Source organism: Pteropus vampyrus, unplaced genomic scaffold (assembly GCF_000151845.1).
Source record: "Pteropus vampyrus isolate Shadow unplaced genomic scaffold, Pvam_2.0 Scaffold357, whole genome shotgun sequence".
In the NCBI taxonomy this organism is placed as follows: Eukaryota; Metazoa; Chordata; class Mammalia; order Chiroptera; family Pteropodidae; genus Pteropus; species Pteropus vampyrus.
Genome location: NW_011889138.1, coordinates 1,461,907 through 1,481,210, shown reverse-complemented (window position 1 = coordinate 1,481,210; position 19,304 = coordinate 1,461,907). Strand labels below are relative to the sequence as shown.

The following is a 19,304-nucleotide window of genomic DNA, read 5'->3' as shown; positions in this document are numbered from 1 at the left end:
TATTATTTCCAGACCCAGAAATCCATTGGGGCAAGTGTCTCTGAGGAGGATAGTAATTCAATAAATTATGAAATAAAAGAAAAAGATATGTATAGACAGGGGGTGCTGGGAAACCTGAGATCCTAGAAAACTGATTCGGTTTCTGGAGTAAAAGACGGGTGGGATCCTGGCTGCCCTGGCTCCTTGGGTAGCCAGAATCCTTGACCGACCTTCCTTCCTTCCTTCCTTCCTTCCTTCCTTCCTTCCTTCCTTCCTCAGAACCCAGCTTGTTTCTGGGAGACCCTAGCATCCTCCTCCCATCATCTTCTGGTGGGATCCCAGATCCTACCTAACCTCCCTCCCACAGGGAAGCTGTGCAGGCTGCCAGCCCCTCCTGCAAGACCCAGGACTCTGGGACTCCAGCCCTCTGCTCTTCCAGGGGTCGAGGAATTTGGGCTGAAGTCTGGATGCAGAGTTTGAGTCTGGCTGAGCTGGGGTCTCAGCACCCCAAGCTCAGCTTCCCCTGGTGGGCCTGGATGGCAGCCTCATTCACAAAGAGCAGATTCTCATATGTGGCCCCCTTCTCGGCTGGCGCTAGGGACGATGCTGGAGAAACCGCAGGATGCACTGGTGTAGGAACACGTACTGAGCCTGGGGAGGGGACAAAGGGAGAGGTGAGCTTTGGCCCACTTTCCCCTGGAGCCCCACACCCACCTACCCTGTCCCCTCAGGAGCCCCGTCACCTCAGTCTGCACCATCATCGGCCGGCTTTCCCGCATCTTCCTCATGTAGCTGAAGGGCCCCATGAGACCCTCATTCTCCAGCTGCCATAGTAGGACATCCAGGGCAATGAAGGTGCCCGTGCGGCCCACGCCAGAACTAGGCAGGGACAAGATGACGTCAGGCCACTGGAGGGGGATCTTAAGACAGACTGGAAAGATCTGTTTTCGGAGTGCCCAGGGATTGGCGTATTATTCAGTGAGACACGGTTCTGGGGGCCACAGTGTAAGTGGGGGCACTTAATAAAGGGGAACACCGTTACATGTGACTCTCTGGAGTCCTTTATACCTGCCAGGCCCTGCTCCAAATGCTGCACGTGCCTGCCCCACTCCTCCCATGCCCGAGAAATAGGGACGGTCAGTAGACCCATGATACAGATAGGGAAGTGGATGCTGTGCCAGGTGAAGTTGCTTGTCCCAGGTGACTCAGCTAGTAGGTGATAGACCTGGGGTTCACACACGGGAAGATGAACTTCCAAGATGATAACTTTTTAAAAATTTTTAAACAAAAAATTAGTCATTTTAAAGTGAACACTCAGTGGCATTTAGTACATTCAGTGTTGTGCAACTGTCTTCTCCATTTAGTTTGTGAACACTTTCATCTCCCTGAAAGGAGAGACCCTTCACTCATGAAGCAGCCACTCCCCATTCTGCTCTCCCTCTAGCCCCTGGCAACCCCCACTGTTTCCCGGTGGATTTGCCTGTTCTAGACATTTCATGTAAATGGAATTATACACTATGTGACTTTCTGTGGCCAGTTTCTTTTACTCAGCCCCTGTTTCTGAGGTTTACCCACATCATCACATGAATCAGTGCTTCACTTCTCTTTATGGCTCAACCTATGAGTCTAAGCTACAGTAGGTGACTTCCTTTTATACTGGTGGGGGAAACAGTCTGCTGCTGGGGATGCCACCACAGGGACCGCTCTGGGACAGTGCAGGTGTTAGGACGTGGTTTGGCAGAGAGGTTGGGAGCCCCCACTCAGAGGCTGGGCGTCACTCTGGAGCACGCCCTTTCTTCATCTCCCCTGTATTTGCATTTAGTGAAACCTCATCTTCTGTGGCATAAACCGGAAAGCAAAGCGACTGAGGGATGAAACCCTGCACAGGGGCCTAAGGAGTGTTTCGATGCTTCTCAGAACCTCTTGCTGTTTCTCCCTCTTCCTCCTCTGCCTTTCCGACTTTCTTTCCCATCTTTTCATCCATGTCCTCATAACTTTGCTCCCAAGCTGCATCACTGCCTCTTTGCCTTCTGCCTCCATTGCTACCTCATCTAGAAGTTCCCAAGGACCCAAGTAACCTGCTTTCTGGGTCCCTGAGTCCTGAGGGGGCATTGCTTTCACAAGGGGAGGCCTCAGGGTATCCTCACCTGCAGTGCACACTTGGGGGGCCTCCCCTTGGGGTCCGGTCCAGCCACTGCCTGAGCACCTTCCAGAAGGCCAGCAAGGGGTCGGGGGAGTGGGGCATGCCATAGTCTGGCCAGGCCACAGAGTGGAACTGACGCACATGGAGAATCCTCTGCTCATGTGTCTAGATCGAGGGGGTTGGGGAGAGAGAGCTCAAAACCAGGTTGGGGGGAGGGGGATGGTGTTTGATGGGTGGGGACATTCCTGGGGCACATTGGAGTCCCTGGGGGAATGACAGAAGGTTGGACGCACATGCCAGAGCTTCGGGTCTCGTACGGTCCAGTCCTCCATCACCTGCTCACCCTCCAGGGTCACCTGCAGGTGCCTGTGGGTGCAGGGCTGGGCGTCTAGAGGCCAATAATACTCACACTTCACCTGGCGGGGACAAGAGGACATCAGAGAACAGGAAGCCCTGAGAACCTACCCAGGGCACCTCTGCGTGGTGTCTCATATTCAGAGCCAGGGCACCCCCTGCCCTGGTGACCAGGCAGGAGCCACAGGTGGCCAGGTGTACACGTGCGCCAGCCAGGAAGACCCTCTATCCCAAGGTCAATAGATCAGCTTCACCCAACACGTGGACTGCTGCATGGCCCAAGGGGGATGCAGGAGCCTGGGGTCCTATGAGAGGGAGCCGGCAAGGTCTGGGCCAGGGTCTGGATGAGGGTCAGCCCCAGACTTCTCACCCGACCCAATTCCACACAGTTGGTCAGCATGACAAGGCTATGGCTCTGCTGCTCCCACACCAGGTGCCAGAAGTCACCCACCATCTGGGGCAGGGGACCCTGGGCTGCAATGAACTCCTGGGGGCTCCAGAGACCCTGGCCAAAGAAACAGAAAGCAATGACCCCTGTGGCCATCCTTGGGCCCCTTGAGTACCCTCCCGGCTCCCGGCCACAACCTACAGGCACAAAGCTGGCGTTGATGTAGTTGGACCCTGGCTCCCCATGAAGGGACTTCAGAGGCACATGGGACCAGTCATCTGGGGGAAGAGGCCAGCACCAGGGGTGCAGAGAATGGCAAGAGGCTCAGAAAGGCTCAGACCAGACTGGGCCCCAAGAGCCGAAGTCATGCTGGGCCGCAGACACACTGGGAGCTCTGATGGGGGTGGGGGACCTCCGCTGGGAAGAGTGAGTTGGGGACACTCATGTCCCCGGGACAAGGGACAAGGGACAAGCTAGGATAGGGCATGGACAAAGTCACACTGGGAACAAGTCAGCAAAACTTTAGACTCACAGGGCAGCACATTTCTGTACCGGTTCTTGGCACTGTTTTCTGAAGCTGAGGCCACCATCTGAGACTGGCTGTGGGCCCCCAGGGCCAAATGCTGGAAGCAGAGGCAGAGGAGAGGTAGGCAGAGCTTAGAACCCCTCCACCCTCGCTGGAGGGCACCCCTATTGCTCCCTTTGCCTTCTTCAGTGCCGCCCATTTACCCTCACTCTGGAGTTCTGTAGCACCCATGGAAATGAAAATATGTGTGCACCACCATCCCTGTGGAGCATTCGGGAGGATTTTGGGGATGGTGTGGACTGGAGGGGTAGGCTAGAGAGAGGGATGTCAGGGGAAAACCAAGGTGCTTCTCTAGGACTGACCTAAGGACCTGTTATAGTGTAAGATTTCAATGAGTCGAAACAGAATTGTGTCTGAGAACTTTTGCAGACACATGTTGCTACTTCTGTTCAATTCCAAAGGCTGTGGAGAGGTCTGGTGGGTCCATGGAGCTTAGCTGAGCCACTCTGTCCTCACTCCACCTGGTACTCCTCCGCAAAGCCACAGTTGCTGTCCTTCTCATTCCTCCTGACATGGTCAGCAAAGTCATCTGCTGGGATGTCCCCAGAGAAGCTGAGGGTAAGGGGATAAAAATTTTAACTCCTTTAATCCTGTGCTCTTGGGATAAAAGAAAAGGTGTTTTTGTTGTTGTGTACATCCTCAGAACGTATTTATTTTATAACTAGAAGTTTCTACCTTTCTACCTTCACCTGCTTCACCCACCCCTTCATCTCCCAGCCTTTGGCAATCATCAATCTACTCTCTATATCTATGAGTTTGTATTTTTCTAAATTATTTTTAGATTCCACATATAAGTGAGATTATATAGTATTTGTTTTTCTGTCTGACTTATCTCGCTTAGCATTATGACCTCAAGATCCATTCATGTTGTTGCAAGTACCTGGATTCCCTTCTTTTTATGGCTGAGTAATATTCCATCATACATATACATATAACCACATTTCCTTTACCCAGTCGTCCATTAATGGACACCTAGGTTGTTTCTATGTCTTGGCTACTATGAATAATGCTGCAATGAACATGTGGGTGCATATGTCTTTTCAAGATAATGATTTTGTTTGCTTTGGATAAATACCCGCAAATGGAATTGCTAGATCAAAAAAAAAAAAAAAGATGTTTTTCATTCATTAATTCTACTTCTGGGTATATAGTCAAAAGAACTGAAAGCAGTGTCTTGAAGAGATGTTTGCACAGTGATGTTTGTAACAGCATTATGTACAATGGCCAAAAAGTGGAAGCACCCAAGTGTCCATCAATGGATATAAGTAAAATGTGGTCTATCCACACACTGGGGCATTACTCAGCCTTAAAAAGGAAGGACAGCCTTTTTGTCTGGCCGCAGTCATCACATAAGCAATGATGGGCACTTACAAGTACATCCAGGAGCTATGGAGGAAGAAGTAGTCTGATGTAATGCGTTTTCTTCTCAGGATGTGCTACTAGCAGTACCATTAGCAATCTGAGCTCCATAGGGCCCCACCCCACCTAGCCCAATAAAGTGTGCAAGCTGGGATACAAGGCCAAGCAAGGTTATGTCACATATCAGATTTGTGTGTGCCGTGGTGGCCGCAAACGCCCAGTTCCTAAGGGTGTGACCTATGGGAAGCCTGTCCATCACGGTAAAGTTTGCTCAAAGCCTTCAGTCTGTTACCAAGGAGCGAGCTGGATGCCACTGTGGGGCTCTGAGAGTCCTGAATTCTTACTGGGTTGGTGAAGATTCCACATACATATTCTTTAAGGTTATCCTCATTGATCCATTCCATACAGCTATCATACGGAATCCTGATACCCAGTGGATCACCAAACCAGTCCACAAGCACAGGGAGATGCGAGGGCTGACGTCTGCAGACCGCAGGAGCTGTGGCCTCGGAAAGGGCTACAAGTTCTACCATACTATTATTGGTGGTTCTCACCATGCAGCTTGGAGAAGGCCCAATACTCTCCAGCTACACCGTTACCGCTAATATAATGTTCGTAAAATTCTTACCTAATAAACAATTTAGGACAGTCAAAAATAAAGGGGTGGAGAAGGAGATTCTGACCCCTGCCACAGCATGGATGAACACTGAGGACATTGTGCTCAGTGAAATAAGCCAGTCACAAGAGAACAATATGGCTCCACTTATATGATGTACCCAGAACTGTCAAATCCATGGAAATGGAGAGGAGAATGTGGGTGTCAGGGGTTGAAGGGCAGGCCAGGGAGTTGTTGTTTGATGGGACAGAGTTTCAGTTTTGCAGAATAAGCATTCTGAGATGCTGGTGGTGATGGCTGCACAACAATATGCTTGTACTTATTAACACTACTGAACTGTGCACTGAAAATGGTCAAGACAGTGTTATGTTATGTGTACCTCACCGCAATAAGGTATTTTTTTAGTTCAAAAAAGGAGAAGGTGTTTCTTCTCCATTTGGGGCCAGTTCTCTTCTCCTTGGCTCCAGCCCCTTCCCACCTTCACCAGCCATCAGTTCTTCCATGTCTTCCACATCTGTACCCACTCCTCTTTCCCTTACTTAGAAACATGCTAATCTCTTTTCTATATTAAAGAAAGAAAGAAAGAAAGAAAGAAAGAAAGAAGAAAGAAAGAAAGAAAGAAAGAAAGAAAGAAAGAAAGAAAGAAAGAAAGAAAGAAAGAAAGAAAGAAAGAAAGAAAGAAAGAAAGAAAGAAAGAAAAGAAAAGAAAAGAAAAGAAAAAGCCTTAGATTTCATGTTGCTCCAGCTCTAGCTCTCTCTCACCCTGTGCAATACAGCCTTATTACTGCTGTCTGGACATAGCTTTGGAACCCTTGGTTAGGGGCCAGTCCATTCCCTTTCTTGAGCAGCTGATTAAAGACACACCTCACTGCCTCTTTTATGGGGCATAGTCTGGGCCACAAAGGCAGGTACCAGACAACCAGGGATAGCCCCCATGCCCCAGAGCCCATGAAATGATCCAAATGAAGCCTGCTTGCCTTGCAATTCTCGTCCCTTCCTGAAGAAACCACAATGCAGGTTCTTGCACTTGTCTCCCCTACCTCCCAACACACCCGGGTACTTCCCCACACGGCCCTTCTCTTGGGCTCTGTGAGTACAATTAACTGTCTTTTCAGTGGCGCAGTCCCCCCAGTGGCACTGGCATTACACCCAAAGGGTAAGTGGGCCTATGTAAACACTGCTTCACACTCACTTCTCAGGTGGACCAGTTTTCTCTTCTTCCTTCCCACACTTCACCATGGCCTGGTGTCCACGCCCCTCCTCCAAGGGAACAATGTCCTATTCCAAAGTCCTCTCGTCTCATTTTCCCCCTTATCTCCAGTTCCAAGGGCCACCTCTCAATCTATCCTCAGTGACCGCTCGGCAGCACTTAGCTCTACTGATGCTCCTTCATTTTCCCCGGGTCTACCCTCTCCCACCTGGCACCACCACCTCCCTGGCCGCTGCTCCTCCATCTCCTCCGTGGGCCCCTCCTTCTGGCCATCCTAAAAGGTGGGCGTTCCCAGGAGTCTGTCCTCTTTCCTCACCGGACACACACTCCATGTGGGGGTTTGTCCACTCCTGCCACTTCACTTTCAATCTCCACATCTGTGATTCTGGAACTTCTGTCCCTAGTCCCTGCTTCTTGCTCTCCTAAGCTTCAGATCCACTTCCCCACCTGACCCCTGGAAGCTCCACCTAGATGTCCTCAAGGGCTATGACTGGGACGTCCAGCCATACACGCTGAGATTGGGGGCGACAGAATGCTCAACATAAAGAGAAGGCTAGACTGGGAATCCAATGACTGTGGTGATTTGTTACAGATGCTGTGTAAGGCAGGTAGCATGCAGTAAGGTGGGGAGAGGTCAATTTCACTAGGGTGGGACGCTGGCCAGGACAGGTTCTATGGCAGAGAAGAGACTGGACATCACCTTCCCCCACACTTGTACTCATTCTACCTCATGCATCTGCATCTGATGGCCACCACCTTTGTTTATACCTCATTCCTTTGCACCCAGGCCATTACAGCTGGTCTCCCAACTCCCCTTCTCTCCTTGTCCCATCTCTCCTCTACCCATCCCTGGGGATCATTCCAACAAGATCTGATGACTATGACCCAGCTTGAGGAGGATTCAGAGTGATGAAGACATTTGCACAGTGTCTCCTGAACTACTGGGCTGTTTATCCCACCACCACCCCCAACACCTCCACTTGCATGTCCAACAAGCATCTCAGACATGATGTGTCTACAACTGAGCCCCAACCCGCCCAAACCCTATAGTCCCTATAGTCACTCAATCTCAAGCAATGACGATGCCAGTCTTCCTGGTGCTCAGGTGACATTCCTTGGGGCCCCCCTTGAGCCCTCTCTGACTCTCACACCACACACCCATTCTTTAACCAGATCTTCTGTTCAAACACTCATACTGCATGTAGATTCTGACTACCTCTGACCATTTCCTGGTCCAAGACATAATCACCTCTTGCTTGAATTATAAGACAGCTCTTCCTCTATCTCCCTATTCTCGCCTTTGCTTCCTAAATAGGTGAGATTGTGTCACTGACATATTCAAAACACTCCAAAAACTCCCATCTCAGGATAAAAACAAAGTCCTTGCTTTCATTTATGAGGTCCTACCTGATCTAGTCCCACCTGTCAGACCTCATTTCCTACTACCTTCCTCTTCACCCACTCTGCTCAGTCTCCGAGATGTGCAATGTTCTACACACCCACGAAGCACGCCCTTGCCCCAGAGCCTTTGCACTTGCTGGTCTCTCTACCTGGAATACCTTTCCTCTAGACGTGCACACAGCTCCTCCCTCGCTTGGTTCAGGTCTGTGCTCAAGCGACTTCCTCTTAGTTGTCTTCTCAGTGAGGCTTTTCCCAGACACCCTATTTGCCATTTCCTCTAATTTTAACACTCTATCTAAAATGTCCCTCTATCCTTCCTAGCCCTACTTCTTGCTTTATTTGTCTCCAAGTAAGTATCACATTCTTTGGTATCTTGCTTATCACTGTTTTCCTGGGGTGGAATGGAAGCCCCACAAGGACAGGAATCTTTAAGTCACTGTTTCTTCAGCATCTAGGACAGTGCCTGACACATAATAGGTATTCGGTTACTATTTCGTTGGCTGAATGCAAGTCCCAGAGTTGAAACTGGAACTGATACCAAAGTCACTGGCCCAGGCTGCTTGGGGGCGGGGAGCAATGAGAAGGTCATGACCCCTGTTGCAGAGGGCATGAGGACCTTCTGAAACCAGTGTGGGTAGATTCACTGGCTGTGCTCTCTGACCCATCCAGCGACCAGCACACGCCCCTTGTTCTGAACTGATGGTGACTTTTTTGGATGCTCCCCAAACCCTCTGCTCACCTGAAGACCATGTCCCCGGGTGCTGACTTCTTCTGGCTCTCCTTATATCTGGAGAAAGGATGCTGGCATGAAAGGCTCAGGGAGTGAGTCTGGAACCAGGGATCCTGATCCTGTCCCCGGCCACCACCTCCACGCAGTCGGTCAGTTCTGTGCTGTCTCACTTCTTCCTCAGGAAAAAAGTCAGCAGGCCCATGAAGATGAGGAACAGAAGAACACCAACAATGGCCCTGGCGATGACCCTTGGGGGAAGGAGGCATGGGGGCCGTTAGAGTTGTGTCCTATCTGCTTATGTCCCGCCTCTCGTCTCTGTTCTGACCCAGGAGGTGATCAGAGAGCTTACGGGGTAAATTTGGGGGCAGAGAAGGGAAAGGAGAACCTTCTGGGTGAAGCTCCACCCCCACCCAGCCTTTCCTTTCAGTCTCTCAGTTCCCCAGGAGCCTGGTCTAAGTGCTTCACTTTCTCAGGTCGCCTGGCTACTACAATGACACTGTCCTCCTTGGCCTAGACTAATAGTTCTCAGGGCAATTTTGCCCCGTCAACTACACTGGGTAAAGTCTGGAGACATTTTGGTTTGCTGCAATTAGGGTGGTAGTGCCATTCGCATGGAGTGACAGAGCCATGAGTGACAGGGATGTGGCTCAACATCCTATCTTGCACCAGACAGCCCCCACAGCACAGTGACCCACATGTCAACAGTGCCAAGGCTGAGAACCCACTCCCTGGCATTGGTGGCACTGGTGGCTCTCCCTGGAACTGAGGCTCATCTCAGACATCTACTGTGAGGGAGCCCACCAAGGCCAGCAGTGCCTAAGGCCTTGTTCCCAGGCTCTCATGGGCACAGAGCTCCTGGGTCTGTCCTCAGACATCTGGTCTTAGGCTAGACTCACACCCACGGCCCATCTCCATCAGCCACAGTGGCCCCAGCTAGAGCTTCTCAACTGTCCTGTACCAGGACTTGTCAACAGTCTTTAGTGGTGTCTTACACAGCCTGGGGGGAGGCCTGTTCCCCTTATGAGCCTGGTCTGTGGAATTGGACAAGAGGGTCTATCCTTCCAAGGACCCTTCTTGCTGAGCTAGAGACACTGCTGGGCAGTGAGATCCAGCGAAAGCCATTTATCATTGCACCAACCTCCAGTGTCCCTCTAGATCGCAAGCCCAATCTTATAAGAGGCCCTGCTTCCTAGAGAGTGACCAACGGGGCCCACGGAAGTCTATGACCACAGCCAGTGTACGTGGTCAGAGACTTCCTGAATATGAGATTCAAATTTCTTCAAATACTCTCATTGATGAGCTAAAAATTGAGCAACCATGGTGGAAAAAAAATTGGCAGTTCTTCAAATGATAACTCTAAACAGAGTTGCCATATGATCCAGCAATTCCACTCTTGGGTACATACCCAAAAGAAATGAAGACACATGTCCACACAAAAACATCAACATGAATGTTCGTAGCAGCAGTACTTGTAACAGTCAGAAAGTGGAAACCACCCAAGTGACCACCCACAGGAGAACAGATAAAAAAGGAGTCTACCCATGCAATGGAATGTTACTTGGTGATGAAGCACTGACACACACTGTAATATGGGTCAACCTTAAAAACAGTGTGCTAAGTGAAAGAAGCCAGTTACAGAGGGCCACATATTATATGATCATGTTTTTAGGAAATGTCCATAATAGGTAAATCTATAGAGATAGAAAATAAATTACAGATTCCCTAGGCCTGGTTGCAGGGGAATTGGAGAAAATAGGGGGGCAATGGCTTAAGGAGGCAGTTTTCCTTTATGGGGTAATTAAAGTATTGTAAAATTGATAGTGATGATAGTAATGATTGGGCACAATACCATGGGTACACTAAAAGTACATATTAAATGGGTGAGTTGTATGTGAAATGAGTTCTATCTCAATAAAGTTGTTTTAAAGAAAGCAGGAAACAAAACATATACACAAACGAACAGAAAAATGCCATGGGTAGGTGAGTCGCCCTCACAGCAGGGCCCGATGGCATCTAGAGAGACTCTCTCTGTCCCCTGGGGCTCTGCTCACCTGCGCTCTCAGTGTGGCAGGTGACAGAGGCAGATGGAGCCCTCATTGTGTCCCAGACAGTGGTGACAGTGGTGGAATAGGACTGAGCTGGCTGGAGGCCAGACACAGACACGCCCGTCCCGCAAGAAGGTCCATCCCAGGAGCCCCGCTGCCTGCCCACCTGCAGCTCGAAGGCTTCGTAGCCCCACTTAGGGCAGGACCAGGTCAGGATGACCCCGTAGCCCCCAGGGGTGCTGATGCAGGAGATGATGGTGACCGAGTCCAGGTCTGGGTGGAGGGGACAAGAGGAGTCAGCAGGTGCCACCTAAGGTGGCTTTCCATCCCCCACCCCAGTCCACCACCAATGATGTGGACCCTCTGACAAAAAGCCCACCCCTTCCTTCCCAAAATCAAAACAACTTTTTCCCTCATTTTGTCTTCCCCAAATGGACACACAACAGGTCCTCTCAAACCACAACTCCTACAAGAACCCAACTATCAATGCAACTTCTGAAGTCATGGCCTCCTGGCCTAATGGGATTTGTAGTCCACTCACTCACCACCCCCAGGTCTAACTTAAGTGCCCCGCCAGGTAAAAGGGGCCATCTCACCTGTGGATGCCTGGAGGCTCTGCATGGAACTGGCCACATCCTTCCTCTCTGCCCACACACTGAAGTTGTACAGAGTCCCAGGTCCCAGGACCTCTGCCACATAAAAAGTCTCACTGGTCGTGCCTGTCTGGGAGGTCTGATATCTTTGGGATGCCTGCTTCTTCTGGGGTTGTCCCCCACTGGCCCACTGGACCCAGTACACGTACAAGTGAGAGTAGGGGTCTGCAGGGGCCTCCCACCGCAGGGTGATTGAGTTGTTGGTCTGAGTTTCCTTCTGCAGATTTGTGACCTCACTGGGAGCTGACAATTGAGATGAACACTCAAGGGGCTGAGTCCTCAAAGACCCTCATACCCAAGTCTACTCAGCTCCCCTGCACGGCAAAGTCTAGGAGCCCAGTCATTGAATGAACCTATTTCCTAGGGAGTGTAGACCCCAGAAAAGAGGTGTAGACCAGCACTGCCTGGCCCTCTCTGTCCTGAGTCTGTAGCCTTGTGTCCCACCCACCGCATTCCTCCATGGGCAGCCCGAGGCAGCATCCTTTCTCCTTTCTATTCACGCCACATTCCTAGATGGAGCTGCTGACTTCAGTCTCCTCAGCCCAAGTGGCCAAAGACTAAAGAGTTCCAGATGCTGTCCATCAATAGTGAACCTAGTCCCTGGGGGTAATTCTGGCCGCCCCAGCTTGGTGCCCTCCTGTGTAGGCTTAGAGGTTGGGCTCTGTTGGTTCAGCTTATTCACCAGCACAAGCTGTGGACAACTGTTTAACTGATGACTTTGTCGGTTCCTCAGAGGTGGTGCTGGACAGTCAGGGGCTCTCTTTGTCCCCAGAGAAAGACCCCAAAACTGGTTGCTGAGGCAAGACACCTCCTAGGAAGCAGAGCTACAAACTCAAGGTTGGATGAGACTGGAGAAGGTCACCAAGCACAGTTCATCTCCCAGGAAGCTCCCAACGTCTCCCTATCGTGCTCCAACCCCATCCCAATCACGCTGCATCTCACCAGTGGCCCCAGTGAGGGTCCCGTTGTCACTGCTAGCCCTGTTCCTCTCTGCCTGGATGGTGAAGGTGTACTGGCTTCCCACCTCCAGTTCCCTTAGCATGATGCCAGTATCCAGAGTGTTGAGGGTACCAGTGGTAGTACTGCCCTGGTCAACCCATGAGATCCAGTAGGTGTAGGGGAGGGCGACTTGGGCCCAGGGGAGCTGTCCAGCTCAAGGTGATAGAGCTGTTGGTCTGGTGCTGTATTCTGAGACTTGTCACTGCCTTGGGGACTGGAGGGAGGAATGGACAGTCAGGGTTTCTACGTCCCTCATCCACAAGCATCCAGAACACAGCCATGTGCCCAGTCCCTGTGTAGCCCGGCTTGATGACAAACACTTCCTAGTGATGGGACCTAAACACATCTGGGCCCTTGCATCCCTGCTCAGTAGCAGATTTCTGGACAGGCCAGTCCCAGCATGGTCACAGCTCTCCTGTAGACTTTAGGTGGCTAGGTCTGGCTCGGTGAGCCCCAAGAGACAAGGGCTGAGGCCCAGAGTCTGGAGGAGGCACCATCTCTGCCAGTTCTGAGCCTCTCACCAAGACAGCATGAACACTGGTGCCTCTTACCTGTGGAGATGCTGAGGTTCTGCCTGGAGCCAAATACTCTATTCTCTTCTGCCCACACAGAGCATTTGTACAAGGTCCCGTGTTCAAGGCCCTCCACGGTGACACTGGTATTTGTTGTGTTTTGGGTCTCAGTTTTGTTACCATCTCCTGTCCACTGGACCCAGTAGGTGCAATTCTGGAGGTCAGGGCCCTTGGGGGCCTCCCAGTGCAGGGTGATAGAGCTGCTGGTCTCAGCCTCCACACTCAGGTTCCTGATGGGGTTGGGGGCTGAGAATGGGAAAGGAGGGTCTGGTGTCAGCAGAAGAGCAAGTCAGAGGGACCCTCGGTGGGCATCTCTAACCCTTAATTTCCAGTCCTGCCTCAACTACTATTCCCAGGAGGCATAGGTGAGGGTCTAGCCCAATGTTTGTCATGCACACATAACATGGATCCCGCCAAGATGCAGGTCTTGACACAGCACATTTGCCCGAGGCCGAGAGCCAGCATTCCAGTCAGCCCTTGGGGGACTGGGCTGCTCATCTGCAGCCACACTTGGAGCAGCTGGACCTAGACTGGGCTTCCCCACAGGACCCCAGCAGCGATGATATACCTTTGCCCCTACTACTAGCAGCCTGGCTGCTAAGAAGAGATACCTGCTAGTGTTATATTCTAGAAAGCTCCCCCAGCCCCTCACTCAGGGGCAGGAGGGACCATGGACAGTCCCTGGGATATGGCCAGTCTCTCCTGCAGACTCACTCAAGATCTGGCCCAACGAGGCCTAGGACATGTTGGCTGCCATTTGCTGACACCTCCTCCTATAGGATCCCAACCGTCTCCTACTCCCCACCATGCCAAACAAGAGGAACAAATCAGCCAGTGGACGTGGGCACTTCCGACCTATGAAACTCTCGAGGGTCTCCCTGGAGCCAGGTATTCCATCCTTCTTCACCCACACAGAAAACTCATACGAGGACACTGATTTAAGTCCTTCCACTGCGTAACTGGTAATCGTCGTGTTTTGGGTCTCAGTTTTGTCACCGTCTCCTGTCCACTGGACCCAGTAGGTATAGTTGTGAGGATTCGGGCCATCAGGAACCTCCCAGTGTAGGGTGATGGAGCTGTTGGTCAACACTTCCGCCCTCAGTTTTCTAATAGGGTTGGGAGCTATCAGGACGGGGGGAATCAGCTATGGTTTCTGGTTCCCATGTTTTCAAGCCCTCCCTTACCACCGGACCCCGCAGGTGTGGGGCAGCAGCTAGACCCGCCATTCCACGTGACTACAGAGCCCTGGAAATGTGACTTGTTCCCAGATGTGCTGTGTGAAATACACACTGAGTTCCAAGGAACTGGTGTGAAATTAAGCATGTAGAACATCTCATCTGTCCTCTCTCATATGGACTGCATGGCAAAATAATACTTTGGATCTATCGGGCTAAATAAAATATCTCTTTATAATGACTTTCACCCTTTTCCTTCTGCTGATTTTAACATGGCTGATAGAGAACTTGAATTTACACATGCAGCTTCCACTTTATTTCTGCTGGTCTATGAAACCTGCCACACCCTCGTGTGGGCTCTCAGGCACTGCCAGCCACCTCCCTTTAAAAAGGCAAACAAACAACAAAAGCATTAAACAATGGCTGCCTCTCACCTGTGGCAGCATTGAGGGGCACTTCAGAGCTGTTGACTCCACTTTCCTCGACCCACACGGAAAAGTCATACGAAGACCCAGAGTCAAGTCCATCTGCCATAAAACAAGTGTCTGTCATGTTTTGGGTCCCACTTTTATCATCCTGCCCATTCCATCGGACCCAGCGGGTGTAGTTCTGCACATTCAGGCCCTCAAGGACATCCCAGCACAGGGTGACTGAGCTAGTGGTCTGAGCCTCCACACTCAGGTTCTTGACAGGGTTGGGGGCTGAGAATGGGGAAGGAGGGTCTGGTGTTAGCAGACGAGCAGGTCACTATTGTCCCACTCCCCCAAGCTCCTGCCCTGAGTACAGAGTCCAGAAATACCACTCCCATCAGTGCCTACCCTGGATCACCGTGCCCTCCATAGAGACCCTCCCAGAAGCTCATGGACATTGAGGGTAGTGAAATTCAGCACGGGGCACTCACAAGCTGCCCTGGCCACTGCACAGGCCCTGGAGAGAGCCCAGAGGGGAAGAATCAGAGTCAGAGCCTCACCTCTTGGGGACCCAAGTGAGACTGCGGGGCTGGGGGCGCATCCTCTGCCCTCATCGTTGCCTGAAGGACAGGAAGGACGTGGCACATTTTCTCTGCCCCCAGGCTGGGCTCTGATAAAGTATCTAACAGTCCTTTCTGAGTGTGTGTGTTTGGGGCAGGGAGGGCTCCAGGGACACAGAAGCTGAAGTTGGTGCCACTGATAAGGCTGGGAGATAAACTCAATGGTTTCACTTCCTGAAAAGTATGGCGTTGGAAGACAACAGGCAGAAAGCAATCAACAAATTGGGGTTGCGGGGAGACTGAGGCTGGGACCACAGCCTCCTCCTCTGATGGATGGAGCCAGGACCTGAACACTTGCTCTGTGGGAGAAGGATTCTAGGTGTGAAGGAGGAGGCTGGGGGCCCGGAGTCCCAGGTCTGAGGGAGGAGGGGCTACAGGCCTGGACTCCTGGGTCTGAGGGAGGAGGCAGGAGGCCCAGATCCCTGGGTCTCTGTAAACCAGAGTTTAGTGTCACCCCAGACACTATAATATCTAAGAGCCCAGGTGTAAGACTCCCCGACAAACTCCCCAACCTAGATGCTTGCTTCCTTGTCCTGTCATCAGCCTTTACTCCCTCAATACCTGAGTTCGGAGACCCCACTTCCCCCAGCTCAGACCCGGGAGTGGCCTCTGCCCCTCACCCCACCCACCCCTGTCCCTCCTTGAGACCTAACAGAGCACTCACCAGCAGCACCAGGCTCCTCCAGGTCCTGAGGTCCCCACCAGACCCTGTCATGTCTGCAGACACCGTGACTGACCAAGGTGTCCCAGCCCCAACCTTCCACCTACTGGACTTTCAATGCAAAGATTTTTCCTTTCCCTGCCCGAAGGCGAGGCCCCAGGTCAGGTCAGGTCGAGAAGGGAGGAGGAGCAAGTAAAGGCTGCAGCGTGAGCTCTCAGCCCCGCCCCATCCTGTCCCTCTGCCTCTGTCCTGGCCTAAGTGCCCTCCTGTTCCCCCTGGCCATGGGGTCTCCCCTCCAGTGGCCTCCTTGCCTCCTTTGTGCCAAGAAAAATGCCAGGGTGAGGCACCGTTTCCCTGCCACTGTGTAAGTGCACAACACAGGTCCCAGAGGGTCTCCTAGTTTTACTCCAGCTACACAGAAGTTTCCAATATTTTTTTCATAGGTACCCCAGGCTGTTTCCAACAGCAGGGTCTCTGCACATGCTAATCCTTCTCTCTGTCTGGCTAGTTCTTTCTTGCCTTTGGCTCCTCCTTCTGGTTGACCCGACACAGCCGACCACTCCCTTCTGTGTGAGCTTACCTAAGCAAATCTCTTATTAAACATGTGTGATGTTGCATGTGGCTATGTCTGTGTGTCCTTTTGAGGGTACAGACAAATCTATTTCTTTCTGCAGCCACAGGGCCACCTCGACAACTGAGCACTGATGACAGCTCAGGACATATCACTGAACCTGTGTCAAGTTATCCAAGTCCACCATCCATGATCAGTCTCGCTTTGTGTGCGTGCAAGCTCATTTCATTCCCACGTGCTCTAATGTGGGATCGGCTCTTCCTCGATCTCATGCTGGTGAACCAGCCCAGACTTCCAACTCACTGCTCACTCTCCCATACGACTCGGTCTTGGTTTTCTTCCCAGCCACATAGTGGGCAGCCAGGACTGGAGGACCCAAGAAATAATGGGAGCAGACCTCCTAGTGTTGTAGGAAGACTCGAATGTCCTGGCTCCCTTCTCTCACCAACCAAAGCAAGAAATGAAGCAGATCTTGGGGAAGCCTGGGGAAAGGAGGTTCCTGAGGGCATTGAAGACCTCCAGCTCAGTTCCCAAAGTTGCCACCACACCCAAAAGTCCTTGGCAAAGTTATAATTGTCTTTCTTCTGATGTCATCAGCAAAAATACTCAGCCAGGATGCCCTCTGAAGACTTAGAGGAGATGGATGGATTTCACCGGGCAGGAAGATGAAGGTTTCTTCTCCAGTCCTCCGAGAGCCAGATCTGTCTGCCCCACGAGCCAGGCCAAGCTCGCCCTGAATAGCAAAATGGGCTTTTTCTCAAGTCCTATATGATGTTTAAGGGTTCTTTTAATCTACATCTTCACTAGGGAGGGGCCACCAGATTCCAGAGTCTCTGCTTTTAGCTTTTACCCCCACATTCAGTTCTGCCATCCACACCGCCCCCCCAACCTTTGACAATCACTAATTTACTTCTGTTGATTTATCTATTCTGGATATTTCATATAAATGGAATCCTATAATAACGGTTTTCTGGAACGGGCATCTTTTACTCACTGTAATGTTTTTCAAGGTCCGTGCATTTTGTAGCGTGCAAAAGGACTTTGCTCCTTTTTATGGCCAAATAACATTTCACTGACTCCTGTTCTTAATGGGCTGTGACTGACAGGAAGTGGTAGGTTCTCTGCAGGGATGGACCCCAGTAAAGCCAGGGACTGCCAAAGATGGCCAATAGACCTGGGGGAGAGGCAAGGAGTGGGTTTTTCTCACAGGCCTCAGAGAGAACCAGCCCTGCTGACACCTTCCTCTTGGACTTCTGGCTTCAGTAGTGGCCTGTATGTTTAAAAAAAAAAAAAAAGAATATGGTCTTCAGACAGATAGATGCTGAAATGTTGCTCCCAAGCACTCTTCACTGTGCTGGGAGGCTGCTCTGGGGCTCCTTTACGCCGGAAGGCAGGTGCTCGCTTTATTCCCCGTTAGTCTGTCCTGAGCCCCCACCCTTGATAACAGACAGAGCGATGGGGACTGGGCAGTGAAGCAGGTGACCATGACCACCAGGCAGGCATGGGGCAGGGGCTTGACGAAGGCCTCACACACCAACATGGCATCTGAGATTACAAAAGCAGGATACCCCACCTGGACACCTGTCCCTGCCCAGGCCACGCCATAGCACGTTCCTCACCCAGCCCAAAGTCTTCCTCTGTGGTGAGCAGGGACCCTGGCCTGAAGATGGGCAGGGACTAAGAAACAAGGATGGGCTCTGGGGGTCTCTACGAACACATCATGGATATAAGTCCCCTCTCTGCCATAAGAATCCCTTAAAGTACATCATGGATGTACATCTCCTCTCTGCTGTGAGTCCCTCAAAACACGTCATAGATATAGAAGTCTCCTCTCTGCCATAACACTACCTTAAAGCATATCATGGATGTAAAAGTCTTCTCTTGGCCGTAAGAGTCCCCTCAAAACATATCATAGATGTAGAAGTGAAGCAGAGTTTGGAGAGCAGCTCTGACTGCTTCATGTCCTCAGATGCAGACCTTGAGGCCCAGAGAAGGGAAGTGGGCTAACAAGGTCAAAGCCAGGATGATGGCCACTCCTGGGTTTTTTCTTCCTAGTAGTATATTCCTACCCCACTGCTATCCACCCTTTCCTCTAAGGTCCCCTCATCTTTGAGTCCCTTCACCTCCTCTTCCCTTTCCTCCTGATATTGTTATGTGACTGTAGTGGGTTGAAATGTGTCCCCCTAAAGAAAGATGTCCAAGTCCTAAACCCTGGTCCCTGTGTTTGTGACAATTACTTAGAAACAGGTTCTTTAGAAATATAATTAAGGGTCTCAAGATGAGACCATCCTGGATTTCGGGTGGGACCTAAATCCAGTAACTGGTGTCCTTAGGAAAGGAAGATACACAGGAGAAGGTGAAAACAGAGGCAGAGATCACACGGACGCCAGGGACGGCTGGGGCCACCACAAACTGGAAGAGGCAGAAGGACCCTCCCCTAGAGCCTTGGAAGGAGCGCAGCCCTGCTGACTGACACCTTGACTTTGGACTTCTGGACTCCAGCACTTGTGAGATTAAATTTCTGTTTTAAGCTACCCAGTTTGTGGTAATTTGTGACAACAGCCATAGGAAACTAACACATGGACCAAAGTCTCCTCCTGGCTTCAGATCTGTACAATCATCTGTATAATAAGCATATGAATCCCGCCACCATCGAAGCCCCTCGGGGGGATTCCATGTCCCCTAAGTCCTGGGCCTCAGGCCTGGTCACTGCGAGTGTGCTATGAGTATACTCAACAATACTGACTTACACACATAAAAATGTGTTCTGAGGGGGGAATCTCACAGTAAATGTTCTCGCCACAAGTTTTTTTTTAAAAGACAGTGCATGCC

General features: G+C 51.2%; 1 protein-coding gene and 1 pseudogene across 1 annotated transcript; one reads left to right on the top strand and one right to left on the bottom strand.

The window, feature by feature from the left end:
• Positions 1 to 478: 478 nt before the first annotated feature.
• PTPRH (protein tyrosine phosphatase, receptor type H) lies at positions 479 to 19,304 on the bottom strand. The gene is given in 20 exon segments (XM_023522733.1): positions 479 to 585; positions 588 to 630; positions 723 to 858; positions 2,127 to 2,287; positions 2,416 to 2,538; positions 2,847 to 2,981; positions 3,066 to 3,142; positions 3,397 to 3,487; positions 3,912 to 4,002; positions 8,776 to 8,823; positions 8,937 to 9,014; positions 10,814 to 11,084; positions 11,408 to 11,707; positions 12,407 to 12,584; positions 12,586 to 12,677; positions 13,015 to 13,281; positions 13,891 to 14,157; positions 14,645 to 14,932; positions 15,112 to 15,137; positions 15,870 to 19,304. Coding segments are annotated over 20 exon segments (2,865 nt in total). The 5' UTR covers positions 15,956 to 19,304.
• On the top strand, positions 4,810 to 5,414 carry LOC105304918 (annotated as a pseudogene).